The sequence below is a fragment of the Bactrocera dorsalis genome, chromosome 3 (assembly GCF_023373825.1).
Source record: "Bactrocera dorsalis isolate Fly_Bdor chromosome 3, ASM2337382v1, whole genome shotgun sequence".
In the NCBI taxonomy this organism is placed as follows: Eukaryota; Metazoa; Arthropoda; class Insecta; order Diptera; family Tephritidae; genus Bactrocera; species Bactrocera dorsalis.
Window position 1 is genome coordinate 8,238,913 of NC_064305.1, and position 19,667 is coordinate 8,258,579.

The 19,667-nt window shown below is 36.6% G+C and overlaps 2 protein-coding genes across 2 annotated transcripts; both read left to right on the forward strand.

The window, feature by feature from the left end:
- Positions 1–4,448: 4,448 nt before the first annotated feature.
- On the forward strand, positions 4,449–6,774 carry LOC125777333 (piggyBac transposable element-derived protein 3-like). Its single transcript, XM_049451933.1, has 2 exons — positions 4,449–4,688; positions 4,958–6,774. The coding sequence occupies exons 1-2, from the start codon at positions 4,672–4,674 to the stop codon at positions 6,741–6,743; spliced, it is 1,803 nt and encodes a 600-aa protein (XP_049307890.1). The 5' UTR covers positions 4,449–4,671; the 3' UTR covers positions 6,744–6,774.
- Positions 6,775–17,275: 10,501 nt separating this feature from the next.
- On the forward strand, positions 17,276–18,730 carry LOC125777335 (uncharacterized). The gene is made up of 4 exons (XM_049451939.1): positions 17,276–17,870; positions 17,953–18,197; positions 18,263–18,422; positions 18,489–18,730. Exons 1-4 carry the CDS (start codon positions 17,741–17,743, stop codon positions 18,599–18,601), a joined length of 648 nt encoding a protein of 215 aa, XP_049307896.1. The 5' UTR covers positions 17,276–17,740; the 3' UTR covers positions 18,602–18,730.
- The last annotated feature ends 937 nt before the right edge of the window (positions 18,731–19,667 follow it).

Genomic DNA, 19,667 nt, shown 5'->3' on the forward strand with positions numbered 1-19,667 from the left:
GCGCCTAATTTCTTTTTACCACCCCCTAGTGAGTATATAACAAACCATTGCCAGTTAGCTGTTAATAGCTTTCACTCAACTGGCAATGGTTTCGTTGAAAACTCCCACTTAGCAAGCGATTCTGCTAGTGAGGCTGAAGTACTTTGTTTAGAGAGCGAATCGAGGCAAGACGTTTTTCCACCGGCCACCACAACAAGCATCACCACAAGCACAAACCATAAATGTAAGTAATTTTTGGTAAATCACAAGTATTAACCCTCTAGTGCATATGCCTGCCTACAGACGGGGTGTTTTCAAAATCAGATATAAAATATTTCTTTTAATATTAAAATTCGGATTTTTTTTCAAAAGAACGCTTAAAGTTCAACTTACGTAATGGTTTTTTCAGATTGGCAATACTACTTCTAGTTTTGACGTACTGTCAATTTGAAGTGACAGATTAGCACTTTCCCGCCAATTTAATTATTTTTGCAATCAACACAATTTTCTGAACAACAAGAAATATAAATTCTTGTGTCGTTTCAAGTTGAAAAAAATACTTACGGGTGTGGAATTTTGTGCTCTTTATGATAGTGTTCGATTTATAATAAAAAAACTAATAGCAGGTGAGTAAATTCGAAAATATTGAACTCCGCCTTGAGGCGGACTCATGCATTGCGCTGCCTACCTTTTTCAAGTAAAATGAAATATTTGTGATACAATTGAAAATTTTTCTTATTTTATTATTGAATAATAATCAGATATGTCGCGTTATTCTAAGACCCATATGACGGATGAAGAAATTCGACAATATTTCGAAGAGTCGCAATTGGTAACTGATACTTCCGACAATGAATGCGATTTTGATAGTGACGATTCTGATATGGATCCAACCTACTCACTACCGGAAAATGATACGATCATTGATGCAATGCTAAACTCCTCAGAAATGATGCGAAACGCAATCGAATGCAGTTTGAATGTGACAGACTTTGAAGAAAATGCTGAAATAATTGAGCTGCCACCGATTCCTCCATTGCCTGTTTGTGACGTTACTTCTAGTGTATTCTTACCGTCGACAGTGACACGTTCTGTGCACAAAGCATTAGAATCGCAAGAAAAAATCGGAGTCCTACCAGCTGCAAGTGATTTGAGAAACGATATGAGTGCGATAAGATCGATTCTTTGGAAGAAGAAAAAACTTCAGCTGAGTGTTGCAGATTTGGCTTTTCAAGGCCAGGACATGCCGGATTTTTTAAAATGTTTAAAAACACCTTACGACTGCTTTGCATATTTTGTGACCGAAGACTTTCTGAAGGTAATTTCTAATATATAACAGTTTATTAAATTTTTAATAAAAATTTTGCAGGCAATAGCCTTACAGATGAACTTGTATGCCAAGCAAAAAGATATATCTTCAAAGTTTTGTATCGATCACCAAGAGCTGCGTAAGTTTTTGGGAATATTGTTGTTTACGTCTGTTTATCGCTTTCCTAACAGTCGCTCATATTGGGGACAATACGGATTAGATCCGATACGTTTATCCATGACATGCAATCGATTTGAAGAAATTAGAAACCACTTGCATTTCAATAATGATGCGTCTCGTATAGAGAAAGGTCAACCTGGTTATGACCTCTTGTATAAAATAAGGCCGCTAGTAAAACATTTCAACCAACGTTTTTCTTCAGTTCCAATGCGGCAGAGACTTTGCGTTGATGAGCAAATGTGTGCCACGAAAATGAGTGGAAACCCAGTGAGGCAATATATGCCAGCAAAACCTCACAAATGGGGAGCGAAACTATTCGTGATTTGCGATTCCTTTGGATATTCGTATTCCTTTGAAGTTTATTGTGGCGCCGGCGATAACAAAATTTTGCCAAATTGTCCAGATCTTGGTGCTGCATCCAATGTTGTAGTTAGGTTGTCACAAGTCATACCAAACAATGCCAATCATATTATTTACTTTGACAACTTTTATACCTCATTGGGATTGCTATTATATATGAGAAGTCGCGGAATTCACAGTTTAGGTACAGTGCGAGGAAATCGAGTACCAAATATAAAACTTTCCACAGACGCAGAGCTGCAATCAAAAAAAGTAGCACGTGGGTATAATGAAGAATACGTGGGAAGTGTTTTTGGAGTAGACATAAGCAGCGTTTTGTGGTACGACACAAGAGCAGTTCGTCTGTTATCCACCTACGTAGGAACAGATGCAATTGTACATAATGAAAGTTCATATTCCTTAAAGGCAAATCGTTGGGATCGAAAATTGAAACAAAATGTTGAGGTGGATTGTCCAGCTATTGTGAAAGAATACAACCAGCATATGGGTGGTGTGGATTTGGTTGACGGATTGATTGGTCGATACCACATAAAAATGAAAACCAGAAAATGGACAAATAAATTATTTTACCACATGCTGGACGTGAGTATGGTGAATGCATATTGTCTTTATAACCGACTAAATAAGGACGTCCTAAAGTGTAAACTTCCTGACTTCAGATCAGAAGTGGCAGAAACACTTTGTTTGATTGGTTCGACAAAACCTGTAAAACGTGGTCGTCCATCGTCTTTAACACCTCCACCAAAAGCTAAAAAGACGTATCACCTATCAGAAAATATAAGATACGATCAAATAGGACACTGGTGTAAGTTTTTGGACCGCTCAGGCAAAAAAATGTGCAAATTTCGTGGATGCAAATCAGAAACTCAGGCATTTTGCATTAAATGTAAAATTAATTTATGCAATTCAACGGCAAAAGATTGTTTTTTCAAATATCACAATAAAGAAGAAATGAAAACATAAATTTATATGAACAATAAGGGTTAATGCATAGGTCCGCCTTGAGGCGGGATTTTTATTTTACCTGTAAAAGGTACACAAATTGACAAATCGAAAAACTAACATCAGATTCGTCTTCACAGACCTGAATATAGTCTAATATAAAAATCACAGTCGAAACAAAAATTCATGCATTAGAGGGTTAATAAAATAAAATTTAAAACATTTTAATTTGCTATATGAAACACAAACTTTGTGGTTTTATTCACTAATACACTTCTGTTTTCCCGTTTTTCATATTCTCAACGATCGACGTATCGTCCATAAATTGACTCGTCGAACGTTCGAGATATATTCATGGTCCTTCGAGCCGGATTAAAACAAATATATTTTTCAAACAAGTTTTTGGCACTGTACACCAACGGACAATTAACACCGATTCTTGTTGCACAAATACAAACGAGGCGCTGCACACCAACGGACACTATTGAACCGCAGAATTTAATTTTTAATGCACCTGCTTGTAATATTTTTAATTATTATTTTTCTATTGATGAATCTATTGATGTACCTCAATCAAATAATTATATGTGCAAAATTGGTTTTCTCTGTAATTTATGTTCTACTAACGGTACGGCAAAAATTTTTGGTATGCATATTTTCTTGTAATTACCTTATGGTTTAGCGTCATTTAAAAAGTTCATGCCCGCACCGTATTCATAGTACAGTTATTTCTAATGAAGCAAGTCGCAACTTACGTATAAACTATTTATATGTGCAAAATGAACTATTTGTGTTCTGATTGGTGCCAAGTAAACATATCAGTAGAAAAAGCGGAGATACACATTTTTAAGTAAGTAACAGTACATGATTAAAGGTTTAAGACGACAAAAGTAAATTACATTTTTTGAATTTGCCACATGGAACTGAATTATCAAATGAGGACCGTGGATTGATTAAAGAAATGAGTCAATCTGGCACGAAAGTTGGCCAAATTGCTTTTTCTGTAAAGAGGCATCGGAACACAGTAACAAACTTTCTAAAAAATCCCGATAACTATGGAGTTACTAAGCGTAGTGGTCGTATAGATACCATTGATGGCAGGACCAATTGGCGGATTCAGCAGCTAGCAACCAATAGCCATATGAGTTGCAGGCAAATAAAAGTGGAACTTGGTCTAGATGTGACTAAACAACGTGTGCATCAAATAATAAGAAAAGAATTATGCCTTAAATATGAAAATCGAGTGCCTAAGCCATGCCTAAAGCAACGTCATAAAAATGCACGAATTGCATTTTATGAGAAGTATAAATTTTGGGATGAAGAATTCGAATCTGTGGTATTCAGTGACGAAAAAAATGGGCCAGATGGTCTTCATAAATATTGGAGGGATTTAAGACGCCCACGAGAGGCATGCCATAAACACGTTCACGGTGGTGGATCGCTAATGGTATGGGCAGCATTTTCATCAAAAGGCAAGTCCAAAATATGCTTTGTTCCAGGCAAAATGAATGCAGAAATCTGCATTGATTTGTTGGAAAACGAACTCTTTGATTTTGCTGGTGATTTACATGGCGATGAATGGATTTTTCAGCAAGACAATGCACCGATCCATGTTGCGAAGAAGACAAAGGATCCATGTTGCGAAGAAGATAAAGGCCTTCTTTAACTCTCGGAAAATTGAATTGCTGGAGTGGCCTGCCTTAACCCATATTATCCCAGCGCTCCATTTAAGGTGCACTTCTTTTTTGTTTCAGATTACGCAAATTTTATTCTGTGTTGGTAGAGGCTATAATTTATTTGGGTTCTTGACGTATGTCATTATCACCTAAAACTTGTTGAAAGTGATTATTGTTTTCGGTTATCTCTCAGGAATTATTTAAACTCTGTGAATTTCAGCCATCATGAATTCCAGGAGAGGGTAAGTAAAAACTTTTTTTATACTTATAATTAATTTTACCGTTTTCGTTTTTTTTTTTAAGTTTTAACTAGTCTATTAGTTAACATCATGAATTTGACGAAAATTTGCTTTTATGTGTTCATTTTACTAAGTTTTGTGTACCGCCCCATTTGAGGTGCGCTGGGAATAGGAGGCACCGTGGTTTTTGCTACGGGCCCTTGTACTCCCAGCTTCAGTAAACTATATTTAGAACTATTTTACCGTATTTTTATATGTTTTGTTATTTACAGGTTGAACGTTCACGAAATTATATCGGCATTAGAAGATGATCATAATATACTGTCTGCAGATATATTTATCACACCACCTGAAAACAATGACTTCAGCGATGAAGACAGCGGAAGCGAAGAAGCGGGAGAAATAGGTAATCTTACGCGTCGGCAACTACTAGCAGAAGCTGAGGTGCGATGCCAGCTACCATCAGCAGATGGGGTCCTGGAAACCGTAGATGGAATTCCATTTATAAATCAGGATGAACAGGAACAACAGCCGTCCGCGTCTCAGTCAAATGAACCACCTGCAAAAAAATCTAAGACTATTGTCACGAGGAAGTGGAGACAAAAAGATATAGCTGCAAACCCTGAAAGGGAGTCGATGCAACCTGATTTCGTTTTAGATAAGGATAATCCATTAGATTTTTTTGAGATGTTTTTTGACGAAGAAGTTTTCGAGCTCCTGCGGTCTAGCACGGAACAAAATGCAATTGCAAAAGGACATGTCAATTTTCGAGTCACTGTTGAAGAAATTAAAAACTTTATCGGTATTTTGCTTTTGTCAGGCTACAATAGCGCTTCACGCTATAGATTATACTGGGATCAAAGTATTGACACTCATCATCCAGGAGTTGCATCATGCATGACTCGTAATCGTTTTGAAGAGCTTTTACGTTTTTTTCATGCATGCGATAACAACCGCCTACCTTCTGACGATAAGTTTGCAAAAGTAAGGCCACTGTGGAATCTTATGAATGAGAGATGGCTAAAGTTTTATCCCGGAGACAAACATTTGTCTATCGATGAGTCTATGGTACCTTATTTTGGAAAACATGGCGCAAAACAACATATTCACGGTAAACCAATACGTTTTGGCTATAAGATTTGGTCACTGTGTACACGATTGGGTTATCTTATTTATGGAGAACCTTACCAAGGAGCTAAAACTGGTAACACCAATCCAAATCTAGGCGTTGGAGGCTCTGTAGTGACAAATTTGATTTCGAAACTGCCAAGTGATAACCACTACAGTTTCTATATTGATAATTTTTTCACTTCTTTACGTTTACTAGACGAAGTAAGTCAGATGGGTCATGTTATCACTGGTACATTACGTGCTAATAGAACAGAAGGTGCCCCGCTAAAAGACATCAAGGAGATGAAAAAGACATCACGGGGTTCGCACCACCAAATTACGGATTTATCATCCAACATGACTTTAGTGCGCTACAACGACAACAACATCGTAACTATTGCCTCAACGGAAAGCGGTGTTCATCCGATTGGTAAGGTGAAGAGATGGTGCGGCAATAAAAGAGTAGACGTAGATCAACCGCATTGCTATCTATTATATAACAAATATATGGGCGGAGTCGATCGACTCGACCAAAATGTTGGAAAATATAGAATTTCAATAAGACTGAAGAGATGGTATTGGCAAATGATAATGTTCCCCATAAATGCCTGTGCTAATAATGCTTTTCAGTTATACCGAGTTTCACCAGCAGGCCAAGCTAAAGACGCTCATGATTTCTTGTCTTTTACAAGATACATTGTGCAGACTTATTTGATACTTGGCAAACCTTCTACATCCATAGCAAAACGCATTGGAGGCAAGACACCGTTAACTACGAAAAGTAAGCTGCCAGATTCGGTAAGGCTGGATGGGAAGGAACACTATATCATTAGAAACGAAACTCAAATTCGATGCCGCGAATGTCACAAGAATACGAAATTCAAATGCAGTAAATGTGGAGTTGGCCTCCATCAACATTGTTCTCAAGCTTTTCATACCATAAAGTAATTTTTTTTCTCTCATATCAACTTTGATTTTTAGCTTACGTTTATAATTGATCTTATATATTGTGATTTATCATAATTTTTGTGTACTTATTCTTTATTTACTAATAAAAACCATTCAAAATAATAACCGACTTCGCATACAAAACCCGAAGGCATATTTTCCCAGCGCCCCATTTAAGGTGCGGTCCTGAATTTCAGCCAGTATAGAAAATATTTTTGATAAAAGCTTATTTTCATGTTATTTAGAGCCTACTCACTAGATAGACATAGAAAAAAAACATTTTTCTATGTAATATCACACCTTGGGATAATATGGGTTAAGTCCAGATCTGAATCCGATCGAGGATCTATGGGGAATTGTTTCAGGCAAAATTTATGCACCTTCCAAGCAATATGACAGCCTTAAGCAACTGAAGCATGCAATTGTGGCCGAATGGGACAAAATTGATATATCTGTACTAAACAAACTGGTGGAGTCAATGCTTTGCTATCATACTATGTAAAGTACTTATAGGTGAATTGGTGCCGCATGATTTGCAGATGTCGAGTATATCTTTTGATCTGCGTTTCCTGGCGTGTTTGTATTTTTACGGGCATGGCTTTTACCAAAAATGCGTTGGTAATAGTTATATGCTCTCTATGAGTCAATCCTCTGTGTCTAGAGCTCTGCACTTTATTTCGAAATTAATTGTGGATGTTAAGGGCAGTGAAATTTATTTCCCTTCAAGCGCGCAGGATGTTTCAGATACAAAGAAGGGGTAAGATAAATAAATAAAAATAAACATAAATAAATAAATAAATTTTACCTTAAAGATTTTACACGAAATTTGGGATCAAGGGCGCAATCGATTGTACCCATATTGGGATTGTTTCACTCTCAAGCACAGACGCCACTACTCCTCTCTCACTTTGTGTGTCCATTTTTGTTTGCTTATTTTTATTAAAACAGCTGTTTGACAGCAAAAAGCTTTTTAACGCCGAGCGCGGCAGAACACACCCGTGTCATTGTGAAGTTTGAGTAACATTTTCCATGTTTTAAAATAAACAATTCAATAAACTGTTAATTAGAAAGGAGAAATTCTACAAATTTAAAAATTTATTTTAATTTAAAAATCCTACATTTATGTTTGTAAACATTGTATCAACAAAGAGACATAGTAATAAAGGAACGTTCACCTCTAAGTGAACTAAATAAAAATATTTTTTTTATTCTCAAAGGATATAGAATATGTCGTATAGTGACATACTTAGAGCAGCGATATATTTATTAAGCCAGAATGAATGGGAAATACACGAAAAAGTTCGATGACGTATTTTAAGGGATCATTCCAAGGAGCTCAAAATCAGCCATACAACAGTTTTGCGGATAGGAAAGAATAGCAACCTGGAAAGGCTAACATGCAATAAGGGCGGGAGACCCAAAAAAATTCAAATTCGTGAAGCTAGACATGTTGGACGACTTCTTTTATCCAACAAATTGGCTACCCCAAAGCAAGGACTGCCGCTTTTAACGCAAAATGTTAGTGTCTGGACATTGCGTCGGGCGTTGAAATATGCCGGTTACAAAGCGAAAGGGAAGAAGAAGAAACCCGCTTTGACAAAAAAAAAAATGTTTTTGCGCGAAAGGAAACCTCAAAAAGGAGATAGTAATTACGACAAACTACATAAAGTACGTCCACTATTAGATAAACTCAAAGAAAAGTACAATCAAATACCCCAAGAGGAATATCAAAGCATTGATGAGCACATTATTGCATATAAAGGTAATATCAACAGTATATAAATAGATTGTGCATTTTATATTTTATCATTTTTTTATTATTTGCAAGGTCACAATAGTATGAAGCAGTATTTGCCAAAAAAAAGCCGCACAAGTGGGGTTTCAAAATGTTTACTCGCGCTGGAGCTTCGGGAATTATGTATGATTTTGCCCTCTATGTTGGCGAGGAAACTTGCCCCTCATATGGATTAGGGATATCCTCGGACATAGTACTTTTTTTGTCTTCAAAAATTCCTAGTAATGAAAATTTCAAATTGTTTTTCGACAATTGGTTCACCTCGGTTAGTTTGATGATTACTTTGAAAGAAAGAGGAATTTTAGCAGTTGGAACATTGAGAGCAAACCGGATAAAAAATTGCGAACTGAAATCCGAAAAGGAGTTGGAAGAAAAGCGGACGAGGATCACGACATTGCCTAAGAGAAGCAGAAACCCCAAACAGCAGAAAACCCAAACATAAAATACGCTCTACATATGTATGTATATCAACAGGCATGATTGCGTATCAATCACTTTGCAAGGTGTATGCGATGCAAATTTACGCTTTTCACTAACATACTCAAACGCAAACGTTTTTAATGACTGTGGCTAGATGAGTTAGTCTCCGGCGGTCTACAAGTGCGAAGCGAGTGACGACAGCAACGTTTTTTATACAAGTGAACCCTTTTTAAATAAAAGCGCATAAAAGTGTTTTCCGATTTCCACGCACAAGTGTATAAAAGTGTCTTCAGAGTTCCACGCACAAGCGTTCAAAAGTGTTTTCGCATTTTTCATATACATACGTTCAAAGTGCGTGCGGATAATTTCCTAACCCCATATATATACGTTCAAAAGTGTTTTCCAATTTTCAATACATACATCAAAAGTGTGGTCGCTGCTAAATTCTCATTGGCATATACATACGTTCAAATCAAAGGTGTCGGAATAATTGGACGTCTGGAAGAAGCTACGAAAACAAGTGAGTAAACAGACTGATAACGACTTATCATTTACCAGCATCTGTGTACAACAAATTTACAAACTACTAAAAATAACGCACACCAAAATGCCAGCGTTCCATTCTACTATAAATGGACAAATTGAGCGTACACACAGTACAAATATTGAACTCGCAAAAGTTTTGGCTGACCAGAATAATTCAGCGCCGGAAGATCTGTTCGGCAGTACAACAAAACCATTAATTCCGTAACCAGCGAGAAACCCGAGTACATGTTTTTTAATCGAAGGAGGTATCCCGACATTCAATAACGACTACAATGCAACCAGGAAAGAGTCTTGCGACATCATAATAGCAATCGACAGCATCTGGCCTATAATCAAGGAGACGTGATATTTTCGAAAAACGCACAGGCGTAATAAAAACATAAGGAAAGGCGAAACGTAAACAAAATCCGGCAACGCCGCGGCGTTTGTTCGTTCTTAGTTGGCGGACTACAGACTATAAGTCTGTCATTTTTTCATTTGTAGGTAATAAAAAGGCTAAAATGCCGAGAATCAGTAATAAACAAAATCTTTTGAAGTTATTGGAAGTAGCAGCGTTAAATGATTTAATGATTATTGAATTATTGAATTCTTTTGTGAGGACAATGGTATGTATATGAATTAAATTGGTTTTATTTTAAATTACTACATTTTTTGTTTTACAGAAGAGAGGAAAAGTAAAGAAGATGAAATAATGGAGGACCTAATGCATGTTTTGGCTTTAGGCGAAGAATGCACATACAGCGTACAATTTATTCAAAATAATATAAAAATGAAGATCACGCAAATTGTTAACGAATCGGAGTTATTAGGTTTTTAAGGGTTAGATATTAATGGTAAATTTAAGCTTATTTCAACAAATATTCGTAGCATACTACCATATGATGGCGATGAAAATGCTTTACTAGGGTTTATAGAACGCATTGATTCTATGATAAGGTAATAGTCTTCCAGTTAATCATATCGTAATAATTATTAGCTTTGAAATTCAGCTTTGGCACTGTACAAATGAGCATCTCCCCCGGGCATTTACACACCCACCACACGATCACACATTTCAACTCAACTTCACAACATTGACACGCACCTTCATCATATCCACGTCACAAACCAACAAAGCTTACTTTCCACACTACACACCAGCTGATTCCACACACAAAAAAGGGGACCAAAAGGACAACCGCATCTCACTTCGTTTGCAACTTTAACCGCGACTACCACGCGTGGGCGAACCTTCTAGAACGAGCGTTTTCTCTCAAACCAACAGTGTTTCGGCGTTTTGAATATCCAGTTTTCTATAAAATCAACAGTTTTTCGGCGTTTTAAATATCCAGTTTTCTCTAAAACCAACAGTTTTTCGGCGTTTTAAATATCCAGTTTTCTCTAAAACCAACAGTGTTTCGGCGTTTTGAATATCCAGTTTTCTATAAAATCAACAGTTTTTCGGCGGTTTAAATATCCAGTTTTTTCTACAACCAACAGTTTTCGGCGTTTTAAGTATCCAGTTCTTTTTCTACAACCAACAGTTTTCGGTTTTTAAATCGGCAGTTAATAGTGTCGGAGTTCGAGACACTTGTTCTTGCTCATCACCTATCATAAGGGCACAGCAAAAGCGGTGAGTTAGTGAAATTTACAGGCACTTTATTACATCTAACCCTTCCATTTACAGTGTCAGACTCTGCTTCTCTGGCTGCCAAAAGACGGTCAAGGGCCAACTTTCTGACTCCTATCCGTTCGTCAGTCATCATAATAAGGAGAATGTTTTCTGGAAGAGCAAAGAAAGCATTCTGTTGAATGGATGAATCGACAACCTTGCGCAGTTTAGCAGGTAAGTATCTCGACCTTTGAATTGCAGCATAGAGATGGCGCGAGCATCAGTCATCATAATAAGGAGAATGTTTTCTGGAAGAGCAAAGAAAGCATTCTGTTGAATGGATGAATCGACAACCTTGCGCAGTTTAGCAGGTAAGTATCTCGACCTTTGAATTGCAGCATAGAGATGGCGCGAGCCATCTTTGATTGAACTGTTGAATCTTATTGAGAACCACAAAGGTGAGTAAACTGTAAGTATGTGGTCCAAGAGAAATGGTTGTCATTGATAGGAACTTTCCTTTCCTTTGGACAAGTGCAAAAAGAAAAATAAATGCATTTACAAGCAGCGATGTCAAATAATTTTCCGACAGAAGAGACAAAGTCGTCTCTTTTAGAGCTCAAACCTATTGGGTTCCTCGGAGTCGCCCTAAACGAAACCTTTCAAACTGATAACACAAAAGAACATCCTGGTAAGTAGGTAACTGGGACTCAAAGAGATTGTACGGATATATGTCAAACACAGGACATTTCTGTCTAAATTTAAATTTAGATACAGACATTTTGAGTTCTGTGTTCTGTTGAGAGAATATAAGTGATAGCACTCGGCGAAATCAACGACAAGAGTGAAGGAACTCGATGAAAAAATATTTAATGCACATACAGCGTACAATTTATTCAAAATAATATAAAAATGAAGATCACGCAAATTGTTAACGAATCGGAGTTATTAGGTTTTTAAGGGTTAGATATTAATGGTAAATTTAAGCTTATTTCAACAAATATTCGTAGCATACTACCATATGATGGTGATGAAAATGCTTTACTAGGGTTTATAGAACGCATTGATTCTATGATAAGGTAATAGTCTTCCAGTTAATCACATCGTAATAATTATTAGCTTTGAAATTCAGCTTTGGCACTTTATTACATCTAACCCTTCCATTTACAGTGTCAGACTCTGCTTCTCTGGCTGCCAGAAGACGGTCAAGGGCCAACTTTCTGACTCCTATCCGTTCGTCAGTCATCATAATAAGGAGAATGTTTTCTGGAAGAGCAAAGAAAGCATTCTGTTGAATGGATGAATCGACAACCTTGCGCAGTTTAGCAGGTAAGTATCTCGACCTTTGAATTGCAGCATAGAGATGGCGCGAGCCATCTTTGATTGAACTGTTGAATCTTATCCTATCCGTTCGTCAGTCATCATAATAAGGAGAATGTTTTCTGGAAGAGCAAAGAAAGCATTCTGTTGAATGGATGAATCGACAACCTTGCGCAGTTTAGCAGGTAAGTATCTCGACCTTTGCAAAAAGAAAAATAAATGCATTTACAAGCAGCGATGTCAAATAATTTTCCAGAGGAGCAAAGTGTTAAACAAAATAAAGTTAATAAGTAAAAACAAATAAAAACGAGTGAAAGCGATCGGCAAATACGTAAATTTATCGAAGTATATAATACAATGCCGGAGTGTGGAACAGCAAACTCGACTGTTACAAAAACAAAAATGTACGCCGTAGAAGCTACCAAAAACTTTTATTGGAATTTCAAAAAATAAAAAGCGATGCGTCGATAGACGACATGAAAAAAAAAACTGGCAAATATGCGTACTTGCTATCGCCGGGAACTGAAGAAAACGTTGCAAAGTCAAACATCTGGTGCAGGAGCTGATGAATTATACGTTTCACCTCTATGGTATTTTGATGTGCTCGATTTTCGTGAGACCTGGAAGTACCTATTGTTAAAAAAATACACAAATCAAGTGGTGAAACCGGAGTTTTTTTTTATTTAAAAAAAAAACAAAGTAGCAAGTGGTAAGTGAAGCGGGCAGTGATTACAACATATGGAGTATCTATTAATCATACAGAAACAACTACTGGGCCAAAAGAAAGAAAGAAAGTGTTCATGAGGAGTTTAGCAATAAACCTTATAAACCTCGAATCATCCACCACATTTACAGAAGCGACTGTAACTATGGAGACTTCATCCTGGATCCTGAACAGCTATGCCAAAAATTTTCAGGGGCCATCTTGCTCATCGCGTACCATGGCGATCACGTTCACTTTGTACACGACCGCAGTTATTCCAACAACTCTTGTAGATGTGCATTTTTCAATATGCTCACAAAACAGCAAATCAATCGAAGATATGCTAGAAGAATCGTACATAGTTGGAAATTCACGCTCGACCACTGGATCAATCTCGCAATCTTTTTGCAGAAAGATTCAAGGATGTACCTATACATCTATATCGCTGGGAGAACGTGGCTACCAAGTAATGAAGCTAGATGTCTACGATTTTGCAAAGATTTGCAAGAAACCGAAAACGGAATGGTGGAAGGAAGCGAGTTATCGCTCGACATTTTTACTTCAATCTCCTGTGGATCCGAACTATCAGTTAGTAATGAAATTATTACTTGCAGCATCGAATCAAATCAACAAGATTCCGGGCGTCAAAGGAGAGGAAAGGAAGACCAGATAATAGAATTCCTGAAATTACATCCGCCAGCACCAACGCATCATATTTTAAATACATCACATTTAGTTGTTTAGTTACAGTTGGCATGATGCGAGAATATACCGCAGCAGCTCACTTTTCTTGCAAAAAGACAAATTTTTTTCGTCACAGCAGTGGTTAGCTGGTGACTCAGCCTATCCTTTGTCCGAAACTATGATAACTTCATTCCGAAGTAATGTTCGAATGCTAGACATAAATTCTCGAATTAATTTCAATTTGCGTCACAGTAAATTTCGAGTTCGAGTCGAGCATTGCTTCGGCCTATTGAAGGAGCGGTTTTGCAGTCTTAAGGAGTTTAGAGCACGCCTTATAAATAAAGAAAGCCACAATTTATGTTGTGATTGGTTTGTTGTGTGTTGTATATTGCACAACATACTACGAGAGGATGACAGCAAAAACTACGAATATACAAATCTCGATGAGGACACCACGTTCACTGACGACAACGGTGAGGAAAGCGAAGATGTACAACCAAACAGAAAAGGGGAAACTAAAAGGCTAGCAATACATTCAATAATGTTTGAATAAAAAAGTTAAATTTTGGATTACTTCATGTATCATCATTTTTAATAAATTAATTAATTAATAATAAATGCTCATCAAGAAAAGACAAGCGTTATTGAACAGCTAAGAAACCTCTCGCCGGTAGAGATTTTTGAAAAAGTTGTTGATGAGGAGGTATTGCACATGATCAAGCATAATACGGTTTCTTAGGCCCAATATTGAAGTTATGATGAAGATCTTGGAGTTCCTGTTGTATCCAATTGTATGTCACGAAAACGATTTCTGGATCAGAGATCTGCAAGGAGTTACTTGCATTTGGTGTTAACTTGTACAACATCAATGTATGTATGACTTGTTACTCGAAAAACGTCAAACATACAAGTCGCAACTTGCTTGTTCCATTTCATACCTAATCAACACACTGATCAGGTTTGCTTGTTCGAATCATACACATGTACTGTTTGAAACGATTCAAATCGTTGCATGTACAGTCGAGGTTTGTTCTGTACAAATGACTTGTTGGATTCTTACCAACTCATGACAACGAAAACAGTTCGATATCATTCCAGTGTTTTTATTGCAACATTCTGACGTGCCCAAAGTATGTCTAAGGCTGGGCCCACACCGGATTAGTCAAAAACGTCTTTGACTAATAAAACACAAAAACCTCTTCTGCTCTAACCCACACCAAGCGAAGCACAATGCGACATTTTGTCTTTTTGTCTCGCTTGGTGTGCATTAACCCTTTATAGCATCTTATAACATATCTGTAACAAACCGGTTTTATGCTCAATATTGTTTGTATGAACATAGAAACCATATTTATATTAATGTTACAACACTGGTACAAACCGGTTTGAACACTTATTGTACCACTTGCTGTCCCACGTGTTTTGATCAGCTGTTTAAAATGTTTGATTTCAAAGTTGTGCTGATCGTGTCAAGCCTCTATTGTGTAATTTTTCAATAATTCAAAAAAAATATAAAAAGTGTAATTTAACGTTTGTTTTTTTTTGTGGAGTTCGAAAGACGAGTTCATTGTTTTGAACTATAATTATTAAACAGCTCCAATATTTATATTTTTGCTATGTGCAGGTAATAATGCTTTGTGACATATCTGCAACATTGTGTTATAACGTGTATTTTTTTAGTATGACTAATATAAAACTGACAGAGGATGAAATCGAAAATATTCTTATGGATTACGAAGAAAGCGTTGATGGACTTGATTTTGATGACGATAGCATTGCAGATCCAGACTTTGACCCCACTGATTTGGATGATTTGTGTTTTGAAAACATAATAGAAGATGACGAATGTGAAGATAGTTTGCCGATTTTTCCCATGGCCGTCAGTGAAAGTAATGTGCAGAGTGCACCAGGATCATCAGGAAACAGTACATGCAGTATAGAATCTACTTTGACAATTATTTCACTTCATTACAATAGAATTTTTTTCCAAAAGGGGAATACATAGTCTCGGAACAATTCGACGAAACAGAATACCTGATTGTAAACACCAAGGAGAGAAAGCGTTATTGAAGAAGGAAAGAGGATACTCAGAAGAGTTCGTCGGTAACATTGAAGGAGTAGATATATCCACTGTGACTTGGAAGGATAATAAGATTGTCACTCTGGCTTCTAATTTTGTTGGGGAGCAACCCAAATCCAATGTAAAACGCTATGATAAAAAAAATAAAAAGTATACATATACAGATAGAACGACCGCAAATAGTTTGTGAGTGCAATCGCCACATGGGTGGAGTTGATTTGATCGACAGCATAATGGGCAGATATAAAATATTATTACGAAGTAAGCGTTGGCAAATTCGACTGTTTTACCACTTTTTAGACCTAGCCATGTCTAATGCATGGCTGCTATATAGGAGAGTGCGCAAGGTAAATAACATTGAAGGACAACATTTGTCCTCAGCCGAGTTTCGTCAAGAGGTAGGAATAAAGTCCGTTATAAAAAGACGAGGAATTGAGGAAGAAATTCAAGCAAAAAAACATAAGGGACCAACACAATATGTTCCACCGACGCCGATAAGACAGGATCAAATTGGTCATTGGCCAGAATGGGCAGAAAAACGGATACGATGTAAGCTACCAGGATGCAATGGGGTATCACAAACTGTGTGTATTAAATGTGGAGTAGCTTTATGCTACAATAAAAATAATAATTGCTTCAAACTATTTCATATTACTTAAACATAAATTTCAGACATACTAACACAATGTGACATATATGTTACAAACCCTTAAAATAGGATAATATCGTTTTAAGAATAAAATATTGAAAAACCAAAATATACGTGTTTGTTTATTTGCTGAAAGCTATGCAAAAAGCCAGTCATTGTATTAAATGATAAAGTTGAGTTATAAAGGGTTAAAATAAAACGAAAAAAAGAAGAAAAGAAATCAGTTCTTGCAAAGATTCGAATTTTTCATACAGAAATTCTGTTGTCGCCTAATAAAGTAAAAACTATTATATTAGCTGCTTGTTCTTTACATAATATGATTCGGGAACAAGAACATTTGCTTCATGAAATATACATATAATGAACTCGACGCTATGGAATATATAGTCCAAGAGTGTACAAATGAGCATCCTCCCCCGGGCATCCACACACACGCAACACTGACACGCACCTCCCAGCAAACATATTGGCAAGCGTTTTGTAAATTAAGATTGCAGCAAGCTTGCATAAATAAGAGTTTTGCGAACGTCGTTGACAATTTGCTTGCAAATGCAAGTGTTTCATAAATTTAAGCAAAACGTGTAGTTCTCGACGCAAAAGATTGTGCTAATAAGTTGTGTTAATAAATTATGTAAAATTGTTCTTAAAGTTGTTAAATTAAGTGCGTTTGATACTTTTAACTATCATTTGCTATTAAAAAAGGTAATAATCTACTTATTTAATGTCTGCAGCAAAAAAGAAGAAAAGTGTTGTGCGCAGCAGCTTCGAAATTTTTGAACATTTATGGAACGGTGCGGCTGTAAGTTCTGTAAGTACCCAGAGTGAATTTGTGGAACAGGAGGTTGTGCCTGAAGCACAGAATAATTTAGATTCCTTGTTGCCAAACGATGGTTATATTTCTGATGAAAGTGAGAACTCGTCCGATGGCATCTATTGCGCCTGAGAACTTTTATTTAGTACAAAAATTAATTTTCAAACTTATTTCCATATCAAGATCTGCTGATAACGATTTTGTACTTCACGGGCTAAGGGTACAAGACTTACATAACTTATATGATAAGCCGCTTCAATCATCGCTTTTTAATATTTACCGTGCCGAAAATCTCAGTTTTAACAAAACACCGAATCACCATACGCTTGACGAAGTAACATCAAAAGTTATATGCTTCTACACCAGATCGTCTTATATATTTGTGCCACTCATAGCAGATCATGTCGCAGAACAATCTCAATTTCATCGTCGACCCCATTAATGATGACATCGCATCCTCACAAACAATTTATGTGATGCAACCAAGTCCAAGCACAACAACAACTTCTTTGGATAGTGCAACGTTGTCGGGTAAGATATTTATTTTTAAAGGATACTTTTAACATAACACCGCAACACTTTTCTCATATTTGTTTTATATTTTTTTCGGCAGGAATTCAATCAGTAATCATCGACGCATGTCAAAGGGCTGTTGAAAAGGTGGAGGAAAAAAATAAGCTAATATTGTTGCGCCTAACAGAAAACGTTGAGGGAATGCGCAAAGAAATCATTGATCTTAAAAAAGCCGTATCACATAATAACGCTACTATTATACCAAGCAAGCCGTATGCTAATATTGAAGACTTCCTCAATTTTGAGAAAACTATTCTGGAAGATATAGATAAATTTTCCTTGCTGGTAAGAATTTAAATTTGAAATATCCGGTGACTGTATACTGATGTCGATTTTATTTATATTTTTAGAAGGCAGATCTAAAAAGATGGTCAACATCCAATTCGAGAAAATTTGTAACGAAAGCGTGGCAGAAGATTATGACTGACAACGTTGCCGAGAGCTTTTCCTGGCGAGGAACTGCAGATAAGAAGTGCATTAGGGCCTTCACTGTCGCCACTGTTATTCATCGTAAGTGAAATACGTTTAAAAGGTTTCTAGTTACATTTCTATATTCATATTTAAATTCTATTGCAGAAACTTTCGCTGAAAATGGAGGAAAGGAAGAGGACTTTGTGTTTGCCTCTAAGTCATATTTCCAGTACGCAAAAAATCGTATTAAAATTAAAACAACAAAAAAAGTAAACTAAAATACTAAGTAGTAATGATTTTTTAAATGAAAAAACCAATGAAGTTCCTATTTTTATATTTTAATGTAATATTATTCTATGAAGAAACCAAATTTGATATTAAAACTGATTTTTTAAATGTATCAATAAAAAAACATATCTAAAACAAAGTAAATATTTAAAACGCTTACTTATTTCATTAAAAATACGTGTTTTTTAAGCATTTTCAAAACGTGTTTTATAAGCATTTAGAAAACATGTAATTACGTTACTTAAAAAACATGTTTTGCAATTGTCTTTTAAACGATTATAATTATGGGTCCGTTTCGATTATAAACCCCTTGCTTTGATGTCTTTTGTAAAGGTCACAGCAGCGTTTTATAAGTGTTTTGCTTACATTTGTACGCTTACAAAACGCTTATTTTTATATGTAAATGCTGGCTGGGCTTCATCATACCCACGTCACAAACCAGCAAAACTTACATTCCACACTACACACCAGCTGATTCCACACACAAACGAAAAGAAAAGGGGACCAAAAGAACAACTGCAACTCACTTCGCTTTCGTTCTCCGCAGCAACAAGTACGCGTGTGCGAACCATTTTGAATAACGTTTTTATCATCCTCCAGTTTTTCAACATTTTTATATATCAAGTCGGAGTTACGCGTGTGCGAACATCTTTAAACGGCGTGTGTGCCATCCTCCAGTTTTTCAACATTTTTATATATCAAGTCGGAGTTACGCGTGTGCGAACATCTTTAAACGACGTGTGTGCCATCCTCCAGTTTTTCAACATTTTTATATATCAAGTCGGAGTTACGCGTGTGCGAACATCTTTAAACGGCGTGTGTGCCATCCTCCAGTTTTTCAACATTTTTATATATCAAGTCGGAGTTACGCGTGTGCGAACATCTTTAAACGGCGTGTGTGCCATCCTCCAGTTTTTCAACATTTTTATATATCAAGTCGGAGTTACGCGTGTGCGAACATCTTTGAACGGCGTGTGTGCCATCCTCCAGTTTTTCAACATTTTTATATATCAAGTCGGAGTTACGCGTGTGCGAGCATCTTTGAACGGCGTGTGT

What these genes read in the sequence shown, in the direction of transcription:
- LOC125777335 (XM_049451939.1), top strand. Translation starts at nt 17,741, where the DNA reads ATGTCGCAGAACAATCTCAATTTCATCGTCGACCCCATTAATGATGAC. An exon ending in GGATAGTGCAACGTTGTCGG is followed by an intron (nt 17,871 to 17,952) that starts GTAAGATATTTA and finishes TTTTTTCGGCAG; the next exon opens with GAATTCAATCAGTAATCATC. An exon ending in TGTCGCCACTGTTATTCATC is followed by an intron (nt 18,423 to 18,488) that starts GTAAGTGAAATA and finishes ATTCTATTGCAG; the next exon opens with AAACTTTCGCTGAAAATGGA.